The sequence below is a fragment of the Dermacentor variabilis genome, chromosome 3 (assembly GCF_050947875.1).
Source record: "Dermacentor variabilis isolate Ectoservices chromosome 3, ASM5094787v1, whole genome shotgun sequence".
Taxonomy (NCBI): Eukaryota; Metazoa; Arthropoda; class Arachnida; order Ixodida; family Ixodidae; genus Dermacentor; species Dermacentor variabilis.
Window position 1 is genome coordinate 82,075,538 of NC_134570.1, and position 26,109 is coordinate 82,101,646.

Here is a 26,109-nt window from a genome sequence, read left to right on the forward strand (position 1 = left end):
AATAATTGTTAATTGGCTACTTCCTTCTCTTTCAAAAATATATAAGGAAATTTGTCCTGTGTACATACTTAAATATATTGTATATGTGCATGATGTTTACAGTGTAAATTTAAAACAGCAGCGCCGGGCGGAAAGGGGGACTGAGCCTCCCCCCCCCCCCCTCAGACAGGGAAACTTCGGAGGGGGCTCGGGCACCGGAACCCCCCGTAGTCGGCACCTATGCACTGGGGACTTCAAGCAGGCATTTGCCGCATCACAGGTCATTGGTGCAGGTTGGCGCTGAGCGCGCGGCTAAGCAACGCAACCTAGAGGAAAGTCTAGGTGACGTTGAACGAAGTAGAGAAGGAGGAACGAGGCGAAGCGTCGCGGAGGAGGAAGGTTGGCAGAGACGCGCTGTGTTGACCTCCTCTGGCAGTACAGGTTTTGTATGCGACACGGACGTACCGGCTTCGTCTCGTGATAACATCGTCCTCGCGCGCCGCACGCTGTGTGCGCGAGTGAAAGTCTGCGACGGTGAGCTTACGATGGCGGCTCAGCGTGCGCAAAGGAGGAAGTGGGGGTCGGGAAGCGCACCGCCTTCCGTCGCTCGCATGGCACCGGGGAGGGAAGGGAGGGGCGGGGTTGTATACTTTGGCCGCGCGCGGTCTTTTCTTGAAAGCGTCGTCTTCTTTGAGGGCACAGTCTAGGTGGGCCGACGGCTCGTAGCTTTGCGTGCGCTGTGTTCGAGTCGCTCAGTTTGCGTTGAAGCGATAGACATCGCGAAGGTCACTTCACTCGCCGCTGCTGCCGCGTTTCCTCACGCGAGCGTTTTGATAGCGATCGTCCGCGGGTCATCGAGTCTGATGTGTTCATGTTTGCCTGTGCGCGCTGACATATGCTTGTCAATTTAGTCAGTAAGCGAATGAAAGAGGCGTTCTACTCAGGCTGCTGCTACGTATGGCGTGGCCGCGCAAGCACTGTCTTGAATACGATCAGCGATGCGGTAAGTCCAGGCGCACCGAGGGCCGATAGCTATATATAGCACCTATAGCACCTATATGCTTGCGCGTCACCTGCGTTCACGAAGTGAAACGTCACTTACTATTTGTTTCCTCCTCTTTTTTTCGCGTCTGTCCACGGGCGATGTCCGCAGGCCACCATGTAGGGTGCTCCGATGCGCGCGCCCCTGGGCGCGGCGTATTGAGGAGCCTACAGGATCGGTAGCGGTCACTCCGAATGTTCGTCTTAACCGAAGAGCATGTCTGAGGCGGTTTGTCTTAAGCGGACTTTTTTTTTTTGCATCGAGTCTATCGAAAACGAAACATCCCCATGTTTTTCGTTATTGACCTCGAGCTCCACCACTGGAAAAGCTGGCGCCACCGTCGGTGTGACGTTCTATTAGGGATCACGTGGATATAGCGGCTGCGTCGGCTGCTTCGAGAGCGCCGAAGCGAGCTGAAAACGAGAGTTTAAATTCCCTCGTACGCTGCGGTCCTCATTTAGTGGCGAGATTTTCCCTCTTCGAGTGTCTCCTTTACAACGCTTGAAAGCACGAGAATAGGTAGTGGCTGCCTTTGAAGGCGCGCAACATGGTAGGTTACTGCTCGGTGTCGCAGTGCCGGACGTACGCAACGGAGCCCGGTGTCAGCCTTATTCACACGTAGCCGCAGGACAAGAAGCTGCGTGAAGCTTGGCTCGCGAAACATAAAACCGCCAAACAGTCATCGGCTACAACTCGGGTATGCAGCAAGCACAGACGCGAGGAAGATTTTTGCTACGGCGCCGGGTCTGCGATGTTCGGAAAACGCGCACTGAGACGCTCGCCCGAGTCCGCTGCCCGACTAATGCCATGACGGTTTGGTCTATGAACTTTTCGATGCTATTGGCCGCGAGGAGTTACGGAGTCGCCATCTATCGGAAGCGCCTCGTTGGCGTAGTATGAGGGAACACGTGGCGCGCTCCTCATAGGTTTTGCTGTTGGAGCTCACTGAAAACACCACGCGCGAGCTCTCCCGGACATTTCTGTAAGTACTTTCGAAACGAAAGAAGTTTTTTTACTCTCTAAATAATAATCTTGGGCAAACTGAAAGCACACAATCGTTTACAGACGCTATCTCTTTACCGAATACGTACAGTGAACGCCACTGCGCGCGGTCGCCACGATGGAGTTTCCCGAACCGGCTTCTTGCGTGAAAGGTAGGTAAACGCTGAGAGCGAACTATGTGAAATATGTTATTATAGTGTTTGTATAACTAAGTGGGGCATAATAGAACGAAGCCTCAATGCAGCGATCGCGCAGATTCGCAGCGACCGACTGCGCGTCTACATGCTTGTCCGCGCACTGTTTCGCTTTCTCCGCGCGCGCATTTTCGCACCGTGCCATGAGCTTCAGGCCGCAGAATATGAGCATTTGACAGTGTACAAGCAACCACTGTTGCGTGGGCGCTATCAGAGCTGTTCAAAAATAATTTCATTGTAGAGACTTCGACGCCTATGGGGAGACTGTGATGTGCCTTCGCGACGATTCAATGTTTTTTTTTTTCTTCTAGATCCTTGGACGTTTCAATATCATTTCTCGAGTTGCGTCGCACTGTATGTTTATCGGTGTTCTCAGCGTGCGATTTCCCGCTGCTTCTTTTTTGTAATCCAGTGCATTCATTCATAAAAGAAACATGACCATATGCCATGCTTTTTTTTTAAAGTGCTTCTTACCGCTGCCTTTCCACTCCACTGAACTTGCCAGTATCTATAGCATCGACAAGTTCATAGACCAAACCGTCATGACATTAGTCGGGCAGCGGACTCGGGCGAGCGTCTCAGTGCGCGTTTTCAGAACATCGCAGACCGGGCGCCGTAGCAGAAATCTTCCTCGCGTCTGTGCTTGCTGCATACCCGAGTTGTAGCCGATGACTGTTTGCCTGTTTTATGTTTCGCGAGCCAAGCTTCACGCAGCTTCTTGTCCTGCGGCTACGTGTGAATAAGGCTGACACCGGCCTCCGTTACGTGCGTCCGGCCCTGCGGCACCGAGCAGTAGCCTACCATGTTGCGCGCCTTCAAAGGCAGCCACTACCTATTGTAGTGCTTTCAAGCGTTGTAAAGGAGACACTCGAAGCGGGAAAATTTCGCCACTAAATGAGGACCGCAGCGTACGAGGGAATTTAAACTCGTTTTCAGCTCGCTTCGGCGCTCCCGAAGCAGCCGACGCGGCCGCTATGTCCACGTGATCCCTCCTAGCACGTCACGCCGACGGTGGCGCCAGCTTTTCCAGTGGTGGAGCTCGAGGCCAATAGATACTGGCAAGTTCACTGGAATGGAAAGGGAGCGGTAAGACGCGCATTAAAAAAAGGCATGGCATATGGTCATGTTTGTACGTGTTATGAATTAATGCGCTGGATTACAAAAAAAGAAGCAGCGGGAATCGCACGCTGAGAGCACCGATAAACATACAGAGCGACGCAACTCGAGAAATAATATGGAAACGTCCAAGAATTTAGAAGGAAAAGAAAGATTGAATCGTCGCGACGGCACATCACAGTCCCCAAGTATACAATGAAATTATTTTGAACAGCTCTGATAGCGCCCACGCAACAATGGTTGCTTGTATACTGTCAAATGCTCATATCCTGTGGCCTAAAGCTCACGGCACGGTGCGAAAACGCGCTCACAGCGAAAGCAAAACATTGTGCGCGGACATGCATGCAGACGCGCAGTCGGTCGCTGCGAACCCGTGCGATCGCTGCATTGAGGCTTCATTCTGCTATGCCCCATTTAGTTATACAGACAGCCCACTCTAACAACATATTTCACATAGTTTACTCTCAGCGTTTGGCTGCCCTTCACGCAAGAAGCCGGTTAGACTCCATCGCGGCGACCGGGCGCAGTGGCGTTCACTGTACGTATTCGGTAAAGAGATAGCGTCTGTAAACGATTCTGTGCTTTCAGTTTGCCCAAGATTATTATTTAGACAGTAAAAAAGCTTGTCTCGTTTCGAAAGTACTTACAGAAATGTCCGGGAGAGCTCGCGCGTGGTGTTTTCAGTGAGCGCTGACAGCAAAACCTATGAGGAGCGCGCCGCGTGATCCCTCATACTAAGCCAGCGAGGCGCTTCCGATAGATGGCGACTCCGTAACTCCTCGCCGCCAATATGCAAGAATTCGGCTTACCGAGTTCGTCTTAACCAGAGTTCACTGTACCAAAATTTCAGTATGTTGAAATTTCACCTTTTATGCGAGCAAGTACAGTCGCCGACGCATTTTTCTTAACCCTCCCGGGAGGGGCCGCCAAATTTTACTATTTATCAGGCAGTTGGAAAACAGATCTGAATGAGAAAGGAAATCATTCTAATTAGTGAATTTGAGAGCCGGCAACCAAAATACGATTTCATGCCGTGCACGTTGACAATATCTTCACAGCGGCGGTACGAACTTCAAGCCTTTGACGCCTTCGCGTCCATTCCGTCTGTCGCCCGCAGTAGGACGGCGCTATCGCGAAAACCGCAGGCAGAGGGGAGCGAACGGCTCGTTTGCCTCTCGCTTCAATTACGCATCCCTGAAACTCGAGATTACGCGACTTCCAGCACCAAGAGCAGGGGGAGACAGCGCACATAAGGTCATGGCCATCGCGGCCACCCAGCATTTGCACCCAGCGCAGATTACTTCCGAGATATAGCGCAGCCCGCCACGCGCAGCCGTGCCTGGGCTAGAGGAGGAGACGCCCACCTACGCCCCCCTCCCCATGCTCGCGCAGGAGTAAGGACGGTGCGCATCAAGCCTGAAGCCACTTTCCTCGGCTCACTCGCACCCACGGGCCCACGGCATATGGTGCGGAGAACGCGATGGGATCTTGTCGCATTTAGACTTTATAAGGAACACACGTACGGCGAGAGGGTCCTGCTGCTACGCTTCGGCGGCCGCTCTCTTGCGCAGCGCGCGATTTGAGAGGTGTATTCGCAAGCAGCAGCACTTGACCGTATGCGTCCACGGCAGTTCCTATTTACTGTCTTGGTATTCCTTCGCGGCGGCAGTGAAATTTCGATATATTGAAACTATGCGCAAACACTCGTTATAGAGAGGTGTTTAACTTATATATAATCAGCCAAATGTTTCATTCTAACGAGAATTCTGTTGTACTAAGTTCGTTATATCGAAGTTTAACTGAATTATATTTTTTCATATGAACATAGCACTCGCTTCAAGGGCATTATTGTCGGGGAGGTGTACTGCACGATATAAAAGATAAGCACACGTACTGGACAGGTTCGTGTACGGGCCGCACCCCCAACTTGGCAGCCCAAAATGCTCAAAAAAAAAAATTCCATCGGAGAAGCCATAGCCTTCGGTGCCCCGATGCCGAGGGCGCGCATCGGCAAATTTTCGCGCGTCGTGTACTTCCGCGTGCAGCTACTAGATGGCGAGAGCTGCGTCTTGACCTCTGATGCAATGGCATATCCGCGGTGTGCACAAGCATGCACAAGTCGCCGTCTGCGACGGCACCATTTTGACCAAAACGTTCGGTCCCGTGTAAGGGCCGCACCTCGTCGAAATTCTGAAAAGTGCGGCATTTAACGAGCCTATACGGTATAAGTCGTACCGCACAGAAAAGCCAAGGGCTCTGAATGGCATTGGGAAACATGGCGAGTATATCATATAGCAACAACACACACACAAATAGTACCATAAAAAGCACACACAAAAACAAACCGCGGAATTAGGGATGTTGAAAAATTTGCAGTTAATAAAGGGATGGAGTACTGTAACTATCCAAGTTAAAAGAATGAGAACTAAATTACATTCTACAGATGCAAATATTACAACAATGATTCTAGAAGTGAACGGGCATCAGCGGTACGTAGCAACCGCATTAGCTAGGTAACGAGTTCCATGATCGAATGGTGGAAGCGCCGAATGATGATTGTAAAACTTCTTGCGGCGTCGAAACTCCTGTATCTCCCGCTCATTGTCCTTCGTCTTCAATATGTATGATGGTGGATTAATACGGAAGCTGTGCAGCTGCGGTCAATTTGGTCCGGAAACACGCATTTTTCGACGAAGCTGAAGCGAGTCCCAATTGAGGAATTCGTTCAAGTTCACAACAAAATGGTCAGAAATGTTCTCAATGGCTGCTATTTTGTTTACTATATTAATTAGTGTTATAGCGTTGAGTTCTCAAACTTCAAAACCCAATTCTAGGATTGGGTGAAATTCAAATTTGTCTCGTGGGTTTTTTCGAAGTTTCTTTTAATATAAACGTAAGGTTGTGTTCACCCGTCTTTCATCGTAATATATTCATATGTTTGTTCTACGATTATCGGAACTAGGTACTGGGGCCCAGGAAGTATACTGAATATATATAAGAGGCTTCCCGCTGAAGCGAATGAGGTTACATTTTGGAGCATTTCTCATATGCCGGTTCTGGCACCAGTTTAAAACAGGAGTAATATCAGACTGCAGAGCATTTGTTGCACATATACCGATGAGAAGATTGAAAGAAACTTCACTTTAAAAACGCGTACAAAGTTGAATCGTACGTAAGCAAAACCTTTACACACGGAGTACATGCAACCGGTAAAAATGATACGAGTAAACGTACGTTTCAAAGCTCGTTGCGTTATCGATTACAGCTCGATGGAGCCAGATGCAAGAAGAAGGTCAGTGCGAACAGCAGCACTTCCAACAAGGTACAACAGAGAAAGGGCAGCGCGGAGTCGCGCGAGGGAGGACGGAAGACCGCACGCACGCACACACACAACGAAAAAAAAAGTAGACTTTGAGGGTAGTCTCGAAGAAATGCACCAACAGAGACATCAACGCACAGGGAAGTTCGATCTGGCTTTTCTCGGAAACCGTACGCGTACGCGGTTCAGCGCAAAAGCACGCTCAAAATGCGCGCAATCGAGCGGGCCACCAAAAGCATGCGCGAAGCCGCCGACTGCGCTGTGGCACGGGGCGGAGCAAAAGCCCAGCACAAAGACCATACGGCGGGACCCAGGCCAGCTGTAATGCGTTCGAGCGGTCGCGGCGGGGAAAAAGAAAAAAAAAAAGAAAGAAAGTAAGAAACAAACTACGTGGGCAAATCTAATGAAAAACGCCGCTAGCGAAGACGCGCAATTGCCTACGGCTCGGTGAACGGTGGCCCTACGTGCGTCGGCACCGTCGCCACCAATTGGCCCTAAATAAGACTTGAAAATGAGCCAACGCTCGACCAGTGAGAAAGGGCAGAAACGCACGCACACGTACGAAAAGATCTCTCTAGACCGCTGAATCCCCTGCGGCCGAGATGATGGATGGAGGTAGAGCGCTCAATTTTTTTCCTCCCAAATCGGGTGAACCTGCCACTGAAAACAGCATCTCCACTCATAGGCTTGCTTAGGATGGCGTTCTCTCGCGGTACAAATCGCACTTCGAAATCTCTCGCGAATGACCGTCCGCGTTATCACACTTGAGCGGAAAGGAGAGAAAGAAAAACAGCGCGTAACGGGGCGAGACGAGCAACAAGTGCCCTCGAGCAATGGGGGAGGGCGCCCACTATCCGAAAGCAATCAAGAGAGTCGTACCGCTTTCAGCGCTGATATCCTGTCTTTGATCATGACCGATAGTTGCTGTCCGCGCTGTCTTCCACCTCGGATAATCCACAGCACTTTAAACCTTAACTCCGAAAATATCGCATTTTCAGCGGAGTTCCGCCGTTCCGCTCCAGCGCTCACTAGACGGCAACCATTACTTACGTACAGGAAGTCAGCCTCTCTTTAGGATGTGACGTCATTATTGGCGCATTTCGTCACATCACCACCTGCTTTCAACGTGCTTTCAACGCGCGCTTGGCGCCTTTGGTTGTGCATTTTTACTGGCCAGATTTTTCTTTTTCGATCGAATGCTAACTCGTCATTTATTATCGGAGTTCTCTCAGTGACTCGGTATTTAGCTGATACGAACGCTTTGTGGCATGCGTACAGTTCGGATTGCTTGAATGCCGAAGCTTGACGGCCGGCCGTATTGACGTTGATACGTTCCGGACAGGTCAGTTGCATGTTGCACTCATCGTAGGGTGAGCAAGGTTTAACGCGTACCCAGATCTTTTCAAGGCAGCCTTCGTTATGTCGTAGGCTGATGTATAGCCGCCAGCGCCGGAAAAGCGTCGTCTACTGCGCACGTTAACCTCGCTAGCGTTGCATTACGACTGCTTCTTAGAGAAATACCCGTTGCTTACCTATGCACGTCCACTTGGCGTCCACTTGGCGAGATTACACGGTCTGTTGGAGCAAAGTGCGCCGAAGGTCCCGGTTACGAAGTGCAGTATAAATACGCCACCTCGCGCTTTCTGCGCACCCGGGGCCAAGATCCATTTGTTACAGCATTATATAAGCTTTGATATCCTACTCTTATAACTTTTCTAAACTAATTTTAACACGTGCGCAGTAACCTCCGTGTGCATGGAAGAATGCTTGGGCGTCCTCTTCGGCCCTTCGAAAACGTGGCTTTGTTTTTTTTTTTCGCCACCAAGCTCTATTTAGAATCTTATTTTGCTGAATGTCATACTTTTTTTTTTTTTTTTGTGGATGGGTGGATTGATGGATGAATGAGGCTCAACCTTTTGAATCGGGCGGCGGCGGCGCGTGCTACCTAGCCTTGAATGGTACTATATGCATGCGTACCTATGTATTTACTCCTTTACTTTTGCGTTGATATAACCCGCCAATAGGATAGCCTCCGTTTAATTATTTCTACCTGTTCAAAGTCTATTTTACCTTCACTGTCCTTAAAACCCAGAGCTTTGAATAGTTCCCCGTTACATTCGACTGCAGGGTGAAGTCGTTTACAAGAAAGTAGCAGGTGTTGAGCAGTTTCCTCCTCCTCTCCACACGCCCCGTACAAGTCTATCTCCTGGCATCTGGCTCATTATCGTATTTTCTTGGGGTATTTCTTGCCTAAACGTCCTGTATGTCTCTAATGCAGATTTGGTTTGCACCTGTTTTCCACATACCCCTCTCTGTCTCCTTAACCTTTTTGACAGACGATTCCTCACCTGTCCCCTCGCTGCTGCCCAAGTATTTGCTTGACAGTCTTCAAGCAAATACTTCGCTTCCTCCACCTTGTGTCAACACTCCTCGTATATAAGTGACTGAATACCCTCCTAGCCCACCGCATTTCCCCCTTTTTGTCAATCGCTCCTCAAATGCTATCTTGCTACTAGCCTCTCTGCCTTCGAAAGACCATTCCAGATCCCCCGGCACCCCAGGATTTGGCGTATTGCCGTGTGCTCCCAGAGCGAGCCTACCCACACCACGTTGCCTAGTTTCCAACGTTGCCTATGCTCTCATACATACGACTGCATTGGCAAGTCAGGCCCAGTACCATTACCCCTTCCACATCCCTCGTACCACCTCGTACGTATTGTAGTTCCACAGTGCCCTACTCTTCATAATCGCTGCACTTCTGTTCACCCCAAGTTACTTTCATTTATCGACTGTCTCAAGCGTGGCCTCCTGTATGCTATGCTCGCCGCAAATGTTATTAAAAATCGAGACTGCCGATCTTTCTTTGCTAAACTGCAAGCCAATGGTGTGCAACGCGCCCTGCAGTCAGCTCTCAAAATTGCTCAGCACGCCAAAATAGACGCTGCAAACAATTTCCTGCATTTCAAACCTTAAATACTACACAGCACAACCTTGCCATACGTGCAGTGGTTGCTCAGCCCCTTATTTTCGCTTTGATCTTCGAAAAGACAATAAGAAAAACTTGCCTGCATGCAGTGCTATCGACACGGGGACGAAACTCGTGGAATACCTACCATGTTGTTGGGAGGTGAAGGACTTCAAGCAGAACAGCCTTTCAATAGAGGAGCTAAGCTGTTATGCAGAGTACGACCAACAGAGCACATCAAAAAGCCTTCAATTACCACTGCCCAGACTACATACAACATGCTACAAACCTTTGTTGAGCATTTTCAGTCGCAGGTGCCTCAAAACGTCCTTTTGTAGCTGCTAGTGACAGTGCAGTTTACGTACGAGGTGCTTTGCTCAAGGCACTACTACCATTTCAAGGCACTACTGCAATTATTGCTGATTATATTAACAAAGCTCTACAGCATTTCCTGTCGCTTGGTAACTCAATCGTTTGTCTGTTGAACTCAAACGCACACCGCGGAGGTGCAGCAAAGCAGATAGAATCGTACGTCTGTCGAGCAACAATTTCCGTGAACATAACGGATGGCAGTTTTAATAGCGTCTTCTGTTTTGTTCCTGCAGGATCACAACTTAAACATTAATTGCAAAGCAGTCCTTCATACCAGTTTAACGAAAAATATATATCCTAACTAAAAAAAAAAAGAACAATTTGATTTAAAATGTCCTTAACCGCAATGACAATGGAAACAATGTCCGATGCACAACCACAAAGTGATTCCAGACACACACGATATCGCATGATAAAGGTACTTTTTTTCTCTCAGAAAAAAAAAAAAAATATGAAACAGAGGTAACAAGACAATTACACTTCGCATGTGCAACATTTGCACATGGCAACTGTTCTGCGAATGAACGCGTTCCTTAAAATATCCTTAGCGCGCGCACAAGGAGGCTTGTATTCTCCAAAACCTATTTACAATTCTCGCCCACGCAAAGGAAAATGAAAAGAAAAAAAAAGGGCCGCGGGATTGAGAAACACTGAACAGAAGAGACAAATGTACATGAGGGCGCGCGCGCACACGCGAGAAAAGGGACAGAGAAGATGGGTGTGTGCGCGTGTGCCCGGGTCGGTTCTTTCCCCCCCATACACACACACACACCACTTGACGTCGTTGGTGTCCCACAGGGCGAAACGGCCTTCGCGCGCGTCTCTAGAAGCCCCCCCCCCAAAAAAGTGACGGCGCGCGTTCGCGTGCAATGTGTGCCCACAACAGTATACAAACTTTTCTCTCCCCCTTTGTACACAAGCTTCCCCCCCGGGGGCGGCGGCGGGGAATCGTCGTGACGGAACAAACTTGAGCTGAGAAGAACCGAGAGAAAGATGAGGCAGTGAGCGGTCCGTGTGGAGGCAAGCGGCACAACACTCGCGTGTGTGTTCACGACGTGTCAGTCCTCGTCTGACAGAGGTTCGTACTGGGACGAGAGCAGCACCGAGGAAGAAGAGGCCGGCACAGCGGCCGAAGAGGAGGAAGAGGAAGAGGTCGGCACGACCGGGGCCGTCGCCAGCGACGAGGGCCCACCGCCGCCGCCACTTCCCACCGGGTTGCTGGGCGCCACGGCCATGGAGCGCACCGAGAGCGCAGAGAACGGGTACGCGTATGTCGTCGGAAACGGCTGCGGGGGCGGCGGGTGCGGCGCCGCCGCCGAGTAGAAGCGGCCATCGCGGGGCGGCGACACGGGCTCGAGCTCGCCGCGCCGCCCATCGTCGTGGTGGTGGTGATGCTGCTGCTGGTGCTGCTGCTGGTGGTGGTGGTGCGGCGACGGTCGGCCAGGAGGGCCCGAGGGAGACACCGACCGGGGACGGAACTTGCCGCCACGCCAGTCCGGGTGGCCAGACTCGATGGCCGACGCCGGCCGCGGCGGACCCGTCGATGGACTCGGGTGGCCAGGGTGGCCGCCTTCGCTGAGCGGCCGCTCGGGAGGCTGCTGCTGGTGCTGCTCGTGGCGGCCGCCCTTGCCGTGCGCCGGAGGCTCGTCCGTGGTGCGCATCACCTCGACAATGCGGTTTTTGACGTAGTCGAGCGCGGACAGGCCCACGTGCTGCTGCTGCTGCTGCTGCTGCTGCTGAGAAGGCCGCAGGTAGGAGACGCTGTCGGCCGACGAACGGGGAGGCATGGCGGTCGCCCACTCGGGGGGCCCCGGCTGACCGGGCGGAGAGATGGGCTCCACGTACGGGCCCTGCTGCTGCTGCTGCTGCTGCGGGTTCCGGATGAGACTGCGCTCCTCCTTCTCGGACTGCAGCGCCTTGCGTAACTTCCAGCTGTGGTACGTCTGTGGCGGCGGGTGGCCGTTGTCCGCGCCCCCTCCTTCCGGAGGCGTCCGCGGAGGCGCCGTCGTGAGCTCGGACGGAGGTGCGTAACCGCCGTGCGACATGCGCTCCGTGTGCGACACTTCGACAGGCATGCGGCCATACAGCGGGCCGCCATCGTTCGGGTTGCAGATGTTCTTGGAGATGATAGCCGCGATGTGCTGGTTGAGCGTGATGACCTTCTCGGGCTCCATGCGTGGCGGCCCCCGCTCGGATGGCCCGTCCTCGATGGTGACTACCTCGTCGCGCGTGGGCAGCGCCTTGAGCCGCGGCGGCAGCGACGCGCCCTTGGGCTCGCCGTACCGCGACAGGATGGTGTCCATGGCGCCCGCCGGGTTCTGCTTTGGTTCCGTGCTCTGGTTGATCTGGTGCGTGATGATGGCGTCGATGAGGTTCGCGGCCGTGATGCCCTGCGGCGGCGGCTTCGGGCTGTCCTTCTGAAAGGACTGCGAGAAGATGCGCGACGCCTCGTTGTCCAGCTCGGCCTGCTGCGTTCGGCTCAGGAACGGCTTGGCCTGGTGGTCCTTGGACACCTGTTGGCGCATCTCGCGCTCGAATTGGTCTCGCGTGAAGGCGTCTCGCGCGAGGCGCAGCGTCTGGCGGAAGTCCGGCGGCGGTTCGGCACCCCGCCGAGAGTCGAGGAAGCGCTGCTCTTCGGCCGCGGCGCGCATGGCGGCCCGCTCAGCCTCTCCGCGGAAGTCCGGCGGCGGCGGTGGCATGTCGCCGCCGAACTGCCGCGGCCGCTGGTGCATCTCGAGCAGCGACTTCTCGAGGCCCTCGACGGCGGGCCGCTCGCGGGGCTTCTGGTCCTCCTTGGGTACGGCCAGGCTGGGCTGCGCGGCGGCGGCGTTCACCAGCGTCGTAAACGGGTCGTGGCTCGAGGGCGACACGACGGCGTACGGCTGGCCTCCGCCGCGCGGGGACTGGACCCGGCGGCCGGGGCTCTCGAGCTCGGCGCGCGGCGAGCCGGCTTTGGGCGCTTGGATGACGCTCTTGGGCGCCGTGCTCCACGGCACGCTGCGAATCACATTCTGCCGGGAGGTGGCTGCCGTCGCAGGTGGCGTACCGCCGGACGCCCCCTGGTGCAGCGCCAGGGGCTTGCTGGCCCAGCCGCCGGGCGACGTGTCAGCCGGTGGCGGCCGCTCCACGGCACCGGCGGGCGCGTGCTGCAGGAACACCGGTGGCGGAGGCGCCCCCTGCGCGCCATAGTACGCAGGCACCTGGTAGACTGGGTGCAGCGCCGGCGCGGGGCTCGAGTCTCGCGCCTGCGGCGAGGCCCTGGCGTCGCCGGACGAGCCGCGGCGCATCTGCATCTGCTTGGAGGTGTTGAAGTCTATCATGATCTGGTTGCTGCTCAGCTGAGATTCGCTCGAGTACTTGGGCCGGAAACCAGGCGACGAGGAGTAGCCGCCGGAAGTCGACGACGGCGGCTGGAACGGGCCCTGGAATCCGCCCGGGGAGGAGGCAGCAGCAGCAGCGGCGGCGCGGTAGTACTGCTCGGCTGGGTCGTAGGCGCGTGGCTCGGGCCCTTCGGACGGCCTCTGCTTCTTGGGCGCACCGCTGTCGTGAGGCACGGGCGTGCCCAGGGTGATGGAACCGGCGGCCGAGGAGGGCTCCTTGCCCTGCGGCGGCGTCAGCCGCAGCAGCCCCTCGTAGCGGGACGGCGGGAAGCTGCCTGTGGCGGGCTGGTTCAACGGCGTCCCCTGGGTGATGGAGCCCGACGGTGGCTTGCTGTCCTTGAACATCGGCTTGGGCGACAGCGACGGCTTGCTGGCCGCCACCAGCGGGGGCGGCGGGGGCACGGCACTCTTGCCCGCCTTCGTGAGGCTGCGCGGCGCCAGCGACTGTGCCACCAGGTGCGGTGGCGGCCGCTCGGGCGGAGGCGGCCCGTACGACCGCGGCGCGAACATGACCTGGGGCGGGGGTTCGGGCGTCCTCCGCAGGTGGTTCGAGTGCGCGGGTGGCGGCTGGGCCACTTGCACGTACGGCTGCGACGCGTAGCTGAAGGGCGCCGGCGGCAGCTTCTCGCGCCGGAGCTCCCGGTGCGGACTGGGCTCCCGCGACGACTTCTTGCTCAGGTCCTGCACCTCGTACTCGTCGTCCCGAGACACCGCGACGACGGGGGGTGGAGCGGCCACGTGGGGTACGTGAGGAAACTGCGCCACGAGGCCCTCGGCGTGCACCAGACTGTTGGGAGCGCCAGCCAGGTGGTAGGGCGAGGACCGGGCCACGGGTTCCGGCGCGACCGTGGAGGAGGAGGGCGGAGGGGCTTCCGAGGGGCCTTCCTTGGTCGGCGGCCCGTTGCGGCCGGGCTTCATCGAGTACTGCAGGGTCATCTCGATGGCCTGGAAGATGAGGTCTCGCATGCAGGTGGCGCCCTCGTGGCCGGCCTCCTTGGCGTCGGGCGGACCGGCCCGGTGGTGCCGCGACGACGACCCTTCTGCCTCGGGCGCCCCCTGGCCCTCGTCGGCACTGACGGTCGCACTGCTGTCGTAGTCGGCGGACGCCTCGAGGCCGTTGTTCAGTTCCGCGTGCGCCTTGCCCGTCACGTCCGCGTGTGGCGCCGACGACACGGCTAGCGTCGGCCGCGTGGGTATCGGCCTCTCGTTCTCCCAGCCTGAAACTGAAAGAGGAAATGGGCACGGTCAACAACACGGTGGTTGGTCCCGAGAATAAGGTTGCAACATAAAGTGCGTCAACTTCCATCAGATGCAGCCGATCCTACATACAGCTGAACCTAGTCGTAACAAAGTCACATTGGACACATAAATTCCTTCGTTATATATCCGATATTCATTATAACATACATGCAGACATTGGCAGACAAGAAAAGACAGCGACGATTTAGCAGTAAATGCAAAGAAATACGTTGCATTACGCAGCACCCCTTCGAAGTCTGGGGTCCACGATTTAAGCCGCATTCACCATATTGCACTGTGATGATCATTCAGGAGCTCACTCGACACCTGTGTAGCCCCTTCGAGAAGCAAAGTGCAAGTGACGCGACGGTCTAGAGCAGAGCTGCGTCAGTTGCACTATATATATATATATATATATATATATATATATATATATATATATATATATATATATATATATATATACACACTGTTATGGAGCAATCCGTACATGAATGAACACAATGTTTGTCAGAGCAATCAAGACGACGAAGACGCAGATCAGGCATCTTCTCTTCTCACAGACCTCTAACACTTCACTGACTTCCCACATGTTACACAATTTTTCCCGCTTTGACACTCCTAATACTAATGCATCAAAAATTATGATCAGTTTTATGCAAATAAAATGCAAGCAGTGCAGCTCCGATAAGTAAGCGAAGGGTCTCCCTCCTGTGCATTTTAATTACCCGTGGACTTCTTGCTTGAATCGGCATCAGAACAATACATTACGTACATACACTCTGCGCCACCAGATACGCAACACTGCAATCTGTGTTTTCGGCATGCTCTCACGCGACTAGCATGGATCGGCAAAATGAAGCCAAGCTGGCCCCCAAAAGACCTTTTAGACACTAATGGGACCCCGCGCTTGGATTCGCATACTTCGCCACTACACTGTTTTCAGTAGTGTCTTTCATCATTGTGGAAGCAACGGGTGTCCCCGACCAATTAGGAGGGCAAACACAACTTAAAGGTGTCCCTTTCGCGCCTTGTCTGCTAGCGGCGACCACTTCTGCATAAGGCGGAGTCGGCATCTATGAATCTTTTGAGACTTATGTGCGCACAAAGACAGGACATCGAACAAAGAAGGGACACACTATGTGTAAACTTCAACTGGCTTTTATTGTGACGACGACGTATATATACGCCTCCACAATCGGGAAAAAAACAGGAAGGCAAGAAAACAACCATGAAAGCATCTATGATGACTGCAACGGTGCAGCGAGAACAGCTGTTGTGATAGCAGCGGTACATTTTGCTCAGACACCCGAGAATGAGGGTTGCGAAGATGGAGGATGCAAAAGAAACGCTCAGGCAGTGTCTATCTAATATGGTGTGGGATGGTGGCGCCATCGTTCGGTCCCTCGTGTAATAAGGACTTGTAGTATCAGCGCTAAATGAAACTGCAACAGCGGAGCACATGGCTGAAGCAAAACTGAAGGTGCATGCTGTCCAGTCATCACTACTGACAGGCACGCACATCCGGTTTGACCGCACTGTGATGATGCCCGCCCTATACTGCGATATTTTCATTTCTGTTGTGGCTTTCCTTTATTTGAAAGTGAGAAAAGAAAAATCAAAGAAAACAGAAGCTAAAATATTGCAGTATAGGGCAAGTAGCATCGCAGTATAGTGGAACTGCACATGCTATTCTTTATTTCGACAAATATTCTGTCGAAATAAAACACTCCTGTCTGTTTACAGTACGTCTTACTGTAATGTTACCTTGCAATAATTTTCTTGTCATTGGTTTTGGTTTTTTGTGCGTGAATGATTGGTGTACTTTTAGGCACCCAAGGGCGCATATTATTATGTCTACTTGACAATTATCGTACAAGTTTTATTTATTTATTTTGTTTCTTTTTCTATCATACGTTAAGACTATGAAGTTTGCTGTGCTGTCGTTCTGCTGCCTTGTACGGATGGGAGGTGGGGCTAGTCAAGCTGCATCAGCGCCGACTTTTTCCCACTTTCCACGCCACAACTGTACTGTGTAAAACACACTGTACTGTTAGTGGTGAAAATAAACTTCAACTTCAACTATCGGCACCCAAATGGAATGCGAACAGCGGTGCGCATCGTACAGTTTACGCCGTCTAACTGCCACCATTACAGATAAGTTAAACCTCGATATAATGAAGTCGGCAAGATCGGCAATTTGCTTTGTTATATCAAATTATTTGTATTGAAATTCGACCTTTTATGCAAGTAAGTGCAGTCACTGCTCGATTTTGCTTACACAGAAAGAGGCCTCAGAATTTTACTAATTATCGGACAATAGGGGGAAAAAAAAGCAATTTTGAATGAGAAAACAATTCTGATGAATTTGGGAGTCGGCAACGAATGACATGGTTTCGCGCCACGTCGACGATGTCTTCACATTGGCGGTACAAACTAAGAGAAGCCAGCCACGCTTTTGCTCGCAATTTGCCCAAACAGCCAGACGCCGATAGCGTCGCCAGCACTGGGACAAGGCTATCATGAAAAGCTCCGACAGGGGGGAGCGAATGCTCCATGTGTCAATGAGATTATGAACGAACGAACGAATGGACGTTCTCTTCGCCGAGTTAGACCACCGACCATCAACCATCTCAGACTTCCCGACCAACCATGAAAACAGCCATACGCAACGGCGGGAAGATAGCTTACACGATGCCACACGATCAGCACGCCCACTCTTTTATTACTTATAAAGCAGGCTGTGCGGCTGCTTATGTGCTCAGCCGCGCTTACACAGCCACAGCCAAAACACACACTACAAACCGAGACCTGAGCCAACTTGCCCGTCTCCCCACCCCCTCGCTTATGTTACCACGAGCTCGCTCCACTCTCCTTCCCCTTTGCTCAAGCGGGAAGGCGGCACTCGTGAAGCCACCATCTTTCTTGTCTCACCCTCGCACGCTTTCACTTGCACCTAAAGCACACCTTATCGCAGTTGGACTTTATACGGAACACGATGCGGCTCCACTTTGGGGGTCACTCTCGTCCTATGGCAAGCAATTTGAGAGATACGGTTGTGAACAGCCGCTTGTAATTCAATTCTCTGACCATCTGCCTCCGCGGAAGCTTCCATTTATTGTCTCTGAATTGCTTTGTGGCAGCAGTGAAATTTTGTTATATTGACACCGCGTACAAACACACTTTGTTATATTGAGGCTCTAAATACACGGTATTCTATGCACAAAAGGTTAAGTTAAATACTTCATTATATAATTTCTCTAATTCAATTAAGAACTTCAGATAATTTCCCCTATGCTGTCCTTGGTGTCAATGTTTGTTGGCTTCTGATGACATGACTAGTAAACATCAGGCTCCCGAAATTAACCATTCCACCACCCATCGATGGCACAGTAACAACTACCCTCGAAAACATTGTTATAGGCCCTCAGCCCAAACTGTTGCTATGTTCCATAGACCCCACCGCCACGCATCAGCAAGGCACCGTATAGTAAGAGTGGCACATGCGCAAAAGACACTGATGCCAAGAAAAGCACAGACAAAAAAGGAAGCCGCATGTCGCCTCCAAAGTGCAATGTGTCTTTCTGTTTGTATGTTTTTCACGTTCCTTGGGATGACTGATCATTGGAACTGTCTTGCTTGAGGTAATACCTGAACTATTCCAAAGCACATGTAAACGACACCGTCCGCAAAGTGCGACCTTGTGGCATCCTCGCGCGTAGTGCTGGGCAGTATTGAAGATGCGTGCATCTTAAATACTCTTTGGGTATCCTGTATCATGATACGTCTGGCAAGATGCATTTCTGTATTTCGGACACAGGAAAGAGTGTATCGTGATACTTAAGATATTGCTATCGCAGCAGCACTGCGCGAAACTATAAATGTTGGACGACGTGGTATGGTAGCGCAAAAAAGTAAAAAAAAAGAAAAGGAAAAAAGAAGATCTTAAGTGACAGAGGAGAAAAAGTAAGGTGGCGCTACATTCACAACTGTTTATTAGGCACAAAGCTTGCTACATATATACTGGGCACACTCTTGACATCAGGGGGCAGCAAAGAGCAAGCGACAAGTTATCCTGTTTGCATCAAAACTAAATTTCATTTCCACAACATATAATGAAACAGACGTTTGACTTACAGATGCTTGACCACTGAAGTGAATGTCATATGCCTCTAGCAGTTGCCGCCCGGTTTTATCTCTACTCCTACCTAGGATTCTCACCTCAGAAACATGTGGCTCACAACAGCATGATCTGCAACGTGCAGAGACATGGGCGCTCATATACTTTTTAAAATTGTTTGCGTGTTCCCTCATTCGGTTGTTCACACAACAGCCCCCGAATCACAGGACGTGCTGCGCAAACGTGCCAAGTCAAGCACGCAAAACGCTACGTGGAGAAGTGTTCTACTGCTGTGGTTTACCAGATACCACCAAGCTGCAGGAAAACCTACGTCAGGCAGACCGACCGTTGTGTAAACGACCGACCCTTCCTTTTCCGTTTTTTTCCCCCCCGCTACAATACTGTCGTTCACCAAACACCAACTTGTCCAAGAAAAAGTTATAAACGTTGACTGAACTCTGCTTCTCAAGCTCATACTGCTGCCACTAAACCACCTGAATAAAAGTAACAGCAGCGGCATTCTTTTATCTTTCTGCCAGAGCCCTCCCAGCGAGGGCAGGCAGAAAAACTTCAGAAGGTAAAACTCCACAGGGGTATTTGCACCATCATGCAGAGGCTTCTTAATGATGTTCTTAGATGTAATTAGATGGTGACCCACTAGCTGGTCAGCAAGCAGAGCAGCGACTCCCATAAACTACAAATGCGACAAGCAAAAGCTGCCAACGGCACAGCATATAGAGAGCTTTCATGTTTAGTAGCTAAAGCAACCCCAATGAATTGTTTTGGAATGCAAATTTTATACTTTGAGCAAGACAATAATTTTAAGAAAATAACAGACACTTCATTCAAATGAAGCGAGGTTGGTCGGAGTTAAGAAATTTCCAAGCAAACATTTTTGTGCATGCACGTTTGCACCTACATTATACAGATCTATAATTAGAAATTTGCGGATGTATCGAAATATCGTAAGATACAAATGGGAAGTATCATATCGGGTACAATAATTGCGATAGTATCTTGTATCTACCTCAAATACTTGTTACCCGAATATCTTGTGTCATATCATGATACAATTGCAAAGTATCTTTGCCCAGCCCTACTAACGCGTAGCTAGCACGGTCCCAGAAAGAAGCATGAAAGAAGGAAGAGACACCTTCACTGCTAAGCAACGCTTGTTTGGGCAGAGCATGACAGAGAAACTGAATACTGAGTGTTATTCTGAAAACTTTTGTATTCTGAAATTCGTAGTACTGAAATATATTAACCTTGAAGCTATAAGCAGTCAGCAGGGGATTCCTTATAAGTTCGTTAACGTGGTGTTCATAGTAACGAGTTTTTTCTGTACATGCAGTTATCCAGATCCAAGTCTGTCAAGTGTGACGAGAGTAACAGTGCCATTTCTTCCCCCCCCCCCCCCAAAAAAAGAGCAAAGAGAAGGCAAATGGAAGCCAAGAGCAGTCTCACCTTCCTCCATCTGCTTGCCCGATGGACTGCAGGCACTCGCTGTGTCGCTACTACAGTGGTCCGCACCGTTGTCCTCCTCGCAGCTCGTTGTCGTCTCACCAGTGTCTTCGTCGTCCGTCACTTGCCGCTTGCCGTCCTCTTTACTGCCGCGAGCCTGCGAACCAAATAGCTTAAAGTAAGTGCGCTTAAAGTAAATGCACAATCTCAAACCAACAAACGTCCACTGCGTCAGCTCTACACGCACAGTCGCTGCACATGCAAATAGCAAGAGCTCGTAGGGATATTTCGGTGCAGTGACCTTACGTGCCAATGCAAACTGGTATCGTCGTAAAAGAGGTGAAGATTGCTGTTCATCTAGAGTAATTTCGGGACCTTCATGGCAATGCATCTCTGCACATAGCTCTTTTCCGAGCACAGCCATTGCTGGGGTCAAAGGAATAAGCTGCTCAGCACTGCTGTCAATCATCAAGTCCAGGAATGTCCATATTACACAAACCTGCACAGTAGTTGCTCAAGACCCAGCAGAGAGCGCGAACTGTTAAACTAGCAGTATTCGCCAAAGGCTATCTGCAGTTAATGCACCAAAGCGCAACAATTGCCTCCGTAGGTCACTGTGATATGAAGGCTAGCAGCTGTGAAAGATATGAATGCATTCCAAGCCCTCACACCTGCTTATGGCTTGAGTTCTTGTATTTAATATTTGCCTTATTAGCTATGTCTAAACAAGTAATTTGTGTCCTTTGGAGCTGCACGTTTCCGGAAGCTTAGCAAAACCAAATAGTATCTGTAGTTAGGCTAGTTGGTATGGGAACGAGCCCACTTGTTACACAATCCCAATTGTCACTGGAAAAACTGTCATGGGGAAACTGGTCGCACCGGCCATCTGGTTCAATGCCATCTCGAGATGGGAATTCTGGAGAGGGTGCCTTATTCTCACTTGGATTACTTTTCACCGCTACCTCACGAACGAAAGTGCTCAGCGCAAAGGGGAACGGGGAGTGGGTATGGCATAGGTCGGCAAACTCGCTCATGAGTAGACTAATTCAAACTTAGGACTGACCTGCAAGTGCGAGTTTGGCGGAGTAAAATTTTGGCGAGTCTGTGACCGAGTGAGCCCCAAGCCAGAAGTGTTCCGAGCGAGTTCTGGACATCTTTTGTCTATATGGTCAATTTTGAAAAAAGTCATTGCTAAAACTGTTGTGACGGCAGCAACATTAAAAGTTTATCCATGCACATGCACACCATCTTCTGAATGACCGTATCATCATCATCATCATCAGCCTGGTTACGCCCACTGCAGGGCAAAGGCCTCTCCCATACTTCGCCAACAACCCCGGTCATGTACTAATTGTGGCCATGCCGTCCCTGCAAACTTCTTAATCTCATCCGCCCACCTGACTTTCTGCCGCCCCCTGCTACGCTTCCCTTCTCTTGGGATCCAGTCCGTAACCCTTAATGACCATCGGTTATCTTCCCTCCTCATTACATGTCCTGCCCATGCCCATTTCTTTTTCTTGATTTCAACTAAGATGTCATTAACTCGCGTTTGTTCCCTCACCCAATCTGCTCTTTTCTTATCCCTTAACGTTACACCTATCATTCTTCTTTCCATAGCTCGTTGTGTCGTCCTCAATTTGAGTAGAACCCTTTTCGTAAGCCTCCAGGTTTCTGCCCCGTAGGTGAGTACTGGTAAGACACGGCTATTATATACTTTTCTCTTGAGGGATAACGGCAACCTGCTGTTCATGATTTGGGAATGCCTGCCAAATGCACTCCAGCCCATTCTTATTCTTCTTATTATTTCCGTCTCATGATCCGGATCCGCCGTCACTACCTGCCCTAAGTAGATGTATTCCCTTACGACTTCCAGTGCCTCGCTGCCTATTGTAAATTGCTGTTCTCTCCCGAGACTGTTAAGCATTACTTTAGTTTTCTGCATATTAATTTTTAGACCCACTCTTCTGCTTTGCCTCTCCAGGTCAGTGAGCATGCATTGCAATTGGTCCCCTGAGTTACTAAGCAAGGCAATATCATCAGCGAATCGCAAGTTACTAAGGTATTCTCCATTAACTTTTATCCCCAATTCTTCCCAATCCAGGTCTCTGAATACCTCCTGTAAACACGCTGTGAATAGCATTGGAGATATCGTATCTCCCTGCCTGACGCCTTTCTTTATTGGGATTTTGTTGCTTGCTTTATGGAGGACTACGGTGGCTGTGGAGCCGCTATAGATATCTTCCAGTATTTTTACATATGGCTCATCTACACCCTGATTCCGTAATGCCTCCATGACTGCTGAGGTTTCGACTGAATCAAACGCTTTCTCGTAATCAATGAAAGCTATATACAACGGTTGCTTGTATTCCGTATCAAGAGAAAGCAAAAACCCATCACGGAACTGTGCGACTGCCGCATTATCGACAGTACAATGCTCACACCTATAGTGAACTTCCCCATTCCTTCACACACACGCACACATGCATGCATGCACGCACACGCACACACACACACACGAGCTTTGTGTACACGCCTGTAGCTCTTGCCAGAGCCATTGCAGCGCCAGTGATGCTCACGCTATACGTACGGCCACTGCATTCACCTCTGCGCCCCGTGCTTCTAAGTGTGTGTCCACTCTTCACACCACGCCGAATGGCAAGTTTGGTTGGCTCAATTATCGTTCATGTTCAGCGTGCACTCAACCTTATTTCTTTGTAATGTGTGCATGCTGCTTAAACTGAGCGTCTGCACTTTGCCATGTCCAGATGCGGCGTTGGCGTTCCACGCAGCTGAGAGGAAGTGTTGATGTCAGTGTGTAGAGTTTCCATATACAATTGCTTTTTGCAATGCAAAATTCCGGGTGTACAGGCCAAAAACAATATGATTATGAGGCACACTGTAGCGAGGGACTCGAAAATAATTTTGGCCACTTGGGGTTCTCTAATGTGCACCTCAATCAAGTACATGGGAAATTGCACTGTGGGCAGGTCATGTTACGTCTGGCTTCACGCCCTATCACGACGGCAACATTCACTGACGAAAGCAAGCGCTGACACCAGCAGGCGAAACTGCTTTGAAACTGGCTAAGCACTGCATATAGCCCGAGAATTTTGAAGTATAGTGCGTTTCCAGCACATACTAACTATCTTTTGCAAAGACAATCTCCTTCTACATACTCATGTGAATGTACAGTGAAATCTGCATATAACGAACTTCAGGGGACCGCGGTAAATTGTTCATTATTCTGAAAGATTGTTATAGCGAAAGCCCCAAAATTAACCATTGTGCCCGTCAACCCGTCAGTTCATAAGTTGTCACCATAAGAGCTATCCACGAAAATGTCGCTGTTGGCTCTCAGCACCCGCTGTTTGCTTGTTTTTCACATTTCTTGCAGAAGTCAGCAGGGGATTCTGAAAAGTTTGGTAATCTGAAAAGTTCATTAATGTGGTGTTTGTAGTAACGAGGTTTTACTGTAGCGGGAGTATGTCCGCAGAAAAAAGTTAAACGGATTTGAGAATAAATAGGCACTAGCATGCACTTTGCCCCTAGTACACCTTCAGCCGTCATTTCCAAATCAGTAAAGGATCACATAGCAGCGCAAAAGCATTATTTTCTTGCTTAATCCGAGCCACAACAACAGTATCAAGAGTGCCCACATGCATGAATAGCCCTCGGTTGCAAGCACCACGGCACGGAGGAGGAGCCGAGCACACCCACCTCTGAAATTACACTCTCTCCGTGCGATTGGGACAGCCTAGCAAACAAGCAAAGTGACCAAAAACCATGTTTTGACAAAAATGAGGAAAAAGAAAAACTTTACTCAGTGCAATGCTGAGGCATTGCTTGTTACATATTTGCACAGAGAATCCACTCGTAGTAAGCTTTGTAGTAATCTGCTTGCAGCACTTACAAGCTTAACCTTCACAAGGTGTTAGTGATAGCAGCGTTCAAACACTAAACACAGCAGCAGTGAAGAGGGAAAACTGAAAGCTGTAACTGGTCGGTGGTGTATAACTGAATATATGACTGAGCTCAAGAACACTACAGCACAGAACTGCAACTCAAGGGGAGCGCCATTTCCTTTTGTAGGTGGTGCTAGAACTTTCTGAAAGATTGCTAGGCTCAAATAATGTAACAAGGCATCTTGCTTGATTGTGTTATCATCCATCTATCACAGCCAATTGATGCTGAGGATAATATAGGTGTTGTGCCACTTGGACTTTTCAATTAAACGTAAAAAGAAAGAGCCCTTGGGAAAAAAAAATCCTGGCCCAATCTGAAGAATGAAATGACGGTTGTACAAGGTACACAAGCACGCTAAATTTTGTCTGCCTTGAAATGCAGTAACAGGAAATCATTTCCTGCAGAGCTCACTATATATATGCCATGAAGTTATATGCCGTCCTGCAGCCAAACCACTGGATTTCATCCACATACTCCTTCCACACACACACACAACGAACAATGTAATTCGACACTCTTGCAAAGGGACATTGCCTTAAGTTCACAGATGTGGAATTATCAAGGCGGGAACAAGTTGCATCCCATCTTCCAACGACAGAAGCCAGCATCAAACAACCGACCGAAACGGCAGCGAACTGTGCCGCATAGGCCGCCACACACATGTGCAGTGGAGAAGCTGCAATGGGCACACGCCAGCAGCGCTGAGCGACGCACACACACGCACGCACCTCGCGGAACGTCCGCACAATCTCGTCGAGTCCCAGCTTGCGTTTGTAGTTGAAGTAGAAGTTCCGGCACTGCTCCTTGGACTTGCTCTGAACGACCGACGCTACGGCGGGCCAGTCCGTGCCGTACTCCCGAAGTCCGCGTTTGGCCATCTCCATCTCTTCCTCGGTCCACCGGGAGCTGTCCCCGCCGTCTGCACAATTGAACACAACACATGCATGCTCAGCCACCAAGCTTGGAGAGGAGAGCAAATCTTCATGCCATGCCGATCACAGTTGGCATTACAATAACTGGCATGCCTGAGCAGCTAACACTAAGCAGCCGTAACCATAAGCAGCACGATAATCAGCACCTGAAATGTAGGTTACGAACTCGCAAGGTCAGTATTATAGAAAAGCAGAGCAAGACCTGGTTGAACCACTACAGTAGGCTGCTTCCACGAATGAAGCCCTGCTAGAGTCTTGTCTGTGACAAGACGCTTGACACAAATCTGATCATTACTTCACTGAAAAACAACAGTGCACGCCTAGTTATGAGAAGTGCTCCTGCACACAGCTCCAGATAGGCTCAATTCCTGCCACTACACTACAGCACGTTACAAACTGCTTGCGATTCTCGCCCCTTGCATGCACTTACGTACGGGAGGCTTGCATGTAAAACGATGGCCTAGGCACACAACGCATGGTTGGGTGCCACTTGCAACAGTCCTTATGCTCAGTCCCACTGAAAGCACGTACACTCCCGTGTCGTCATTTCGAGGTTTCGAGGGCCCACATGGAGGGGAGGAGGAGGAGGAGAGAGAGAGGCTTTCCACACAGCTGTATCGCTTGTTCTCCATGAAATCAACTGTACACAAGACAACTCTGCAGCGTTTACTAAGAGTGTCGCTAATCATCTGGACACCCGCCCTGAAAACTGTCGCTTATCAGTTTTTGTCGAGATTACAACCACCCTTGAACAGATGTGCCACAATTGCTTGCCGCATCGCTGTGCTCCATCGACAGCTATTGCTAGAAATTTGCTTTTGCATCGCCTTAGAAGGCTCAATTACACCAAAGACAAGAGTTTATTTTGGTAATCATTTGCTCCGTTACTGCACTAATAATTAGAAACCTTCCAAAGTATAAATTCTTCAGGGGGAAAGGTAATTTTGACTTGCAACATGCGCAATTGAGAATTTTCCCTGCAAAACTGTAGCGAGTGTGCGCAGCCGAGAAAGTTATGATCGGTG

General features: G+C 50.7%; 2 protein-coding genes across 8 annotated transcripts in view; both read right to left on the reverse strand.

Moving 5' to 3' along the window:
- The window catches only part of LOC142575969 (syntaxin-like), a 46,306-nt gene extending 37,866 nt beyond the window's left edge, over positions 1-8,440 (reverse strand). Inside the window, exon 1 of one of the 4 annotated variants that reach the window (XM_075685826.1) lies at positions 8,185-8,440. Coding sequence is in view for 2 of the 4 variants with exons in the window: in XM_075685824.1 (XP_075541939.1) it covers positions 7,532-7,564 (33 nt within the window). In the remaining 2 variants the exon portion in view is untranslated. Of the gene's footprint in view, positions 1-1,081; positions 1,155-7,531; positions 8,131-8,184 lie in introns of those variants that run through there. The other 3 variants (XM_075685824.1, XM_075685827.1, XM_075685825.1) reach the window with 3 other exon arrangements.
- Positions 8,441-10,394: 1,954 nt separating this feature from the next.
- The window catches only part of LOC142575965 (uncharacterized), a 71,768-nt gene continuing 56,053 nt past the window's right edge, over positions 10,395-26,109 (reverse strand). For all 4 annotated transcript variants that reach the window (XM_075685816.1, XM_075685814.1, XM_075685815.1 and 1 more), the window contains 3 exons: positions 24,881-25,071; positions 20,193-20,346; positions 10,395-14,592 (listed from right to left, as the gene is read on the reverse strand). In XM_075685816.1, the coding sequence (XP_075541931.1) occupies positions 11,048-14,592; positions 20,193-20,346; positions 24,881-25,071 (3,890 nt within the window). In that variant the 3' untranslated portion in view covers positions 10,395-11,047. The remainder of the gene's footprint in view (positions 14,593-20,192; positions 20,347-24,880; positions 25,072-26,109) is intronic.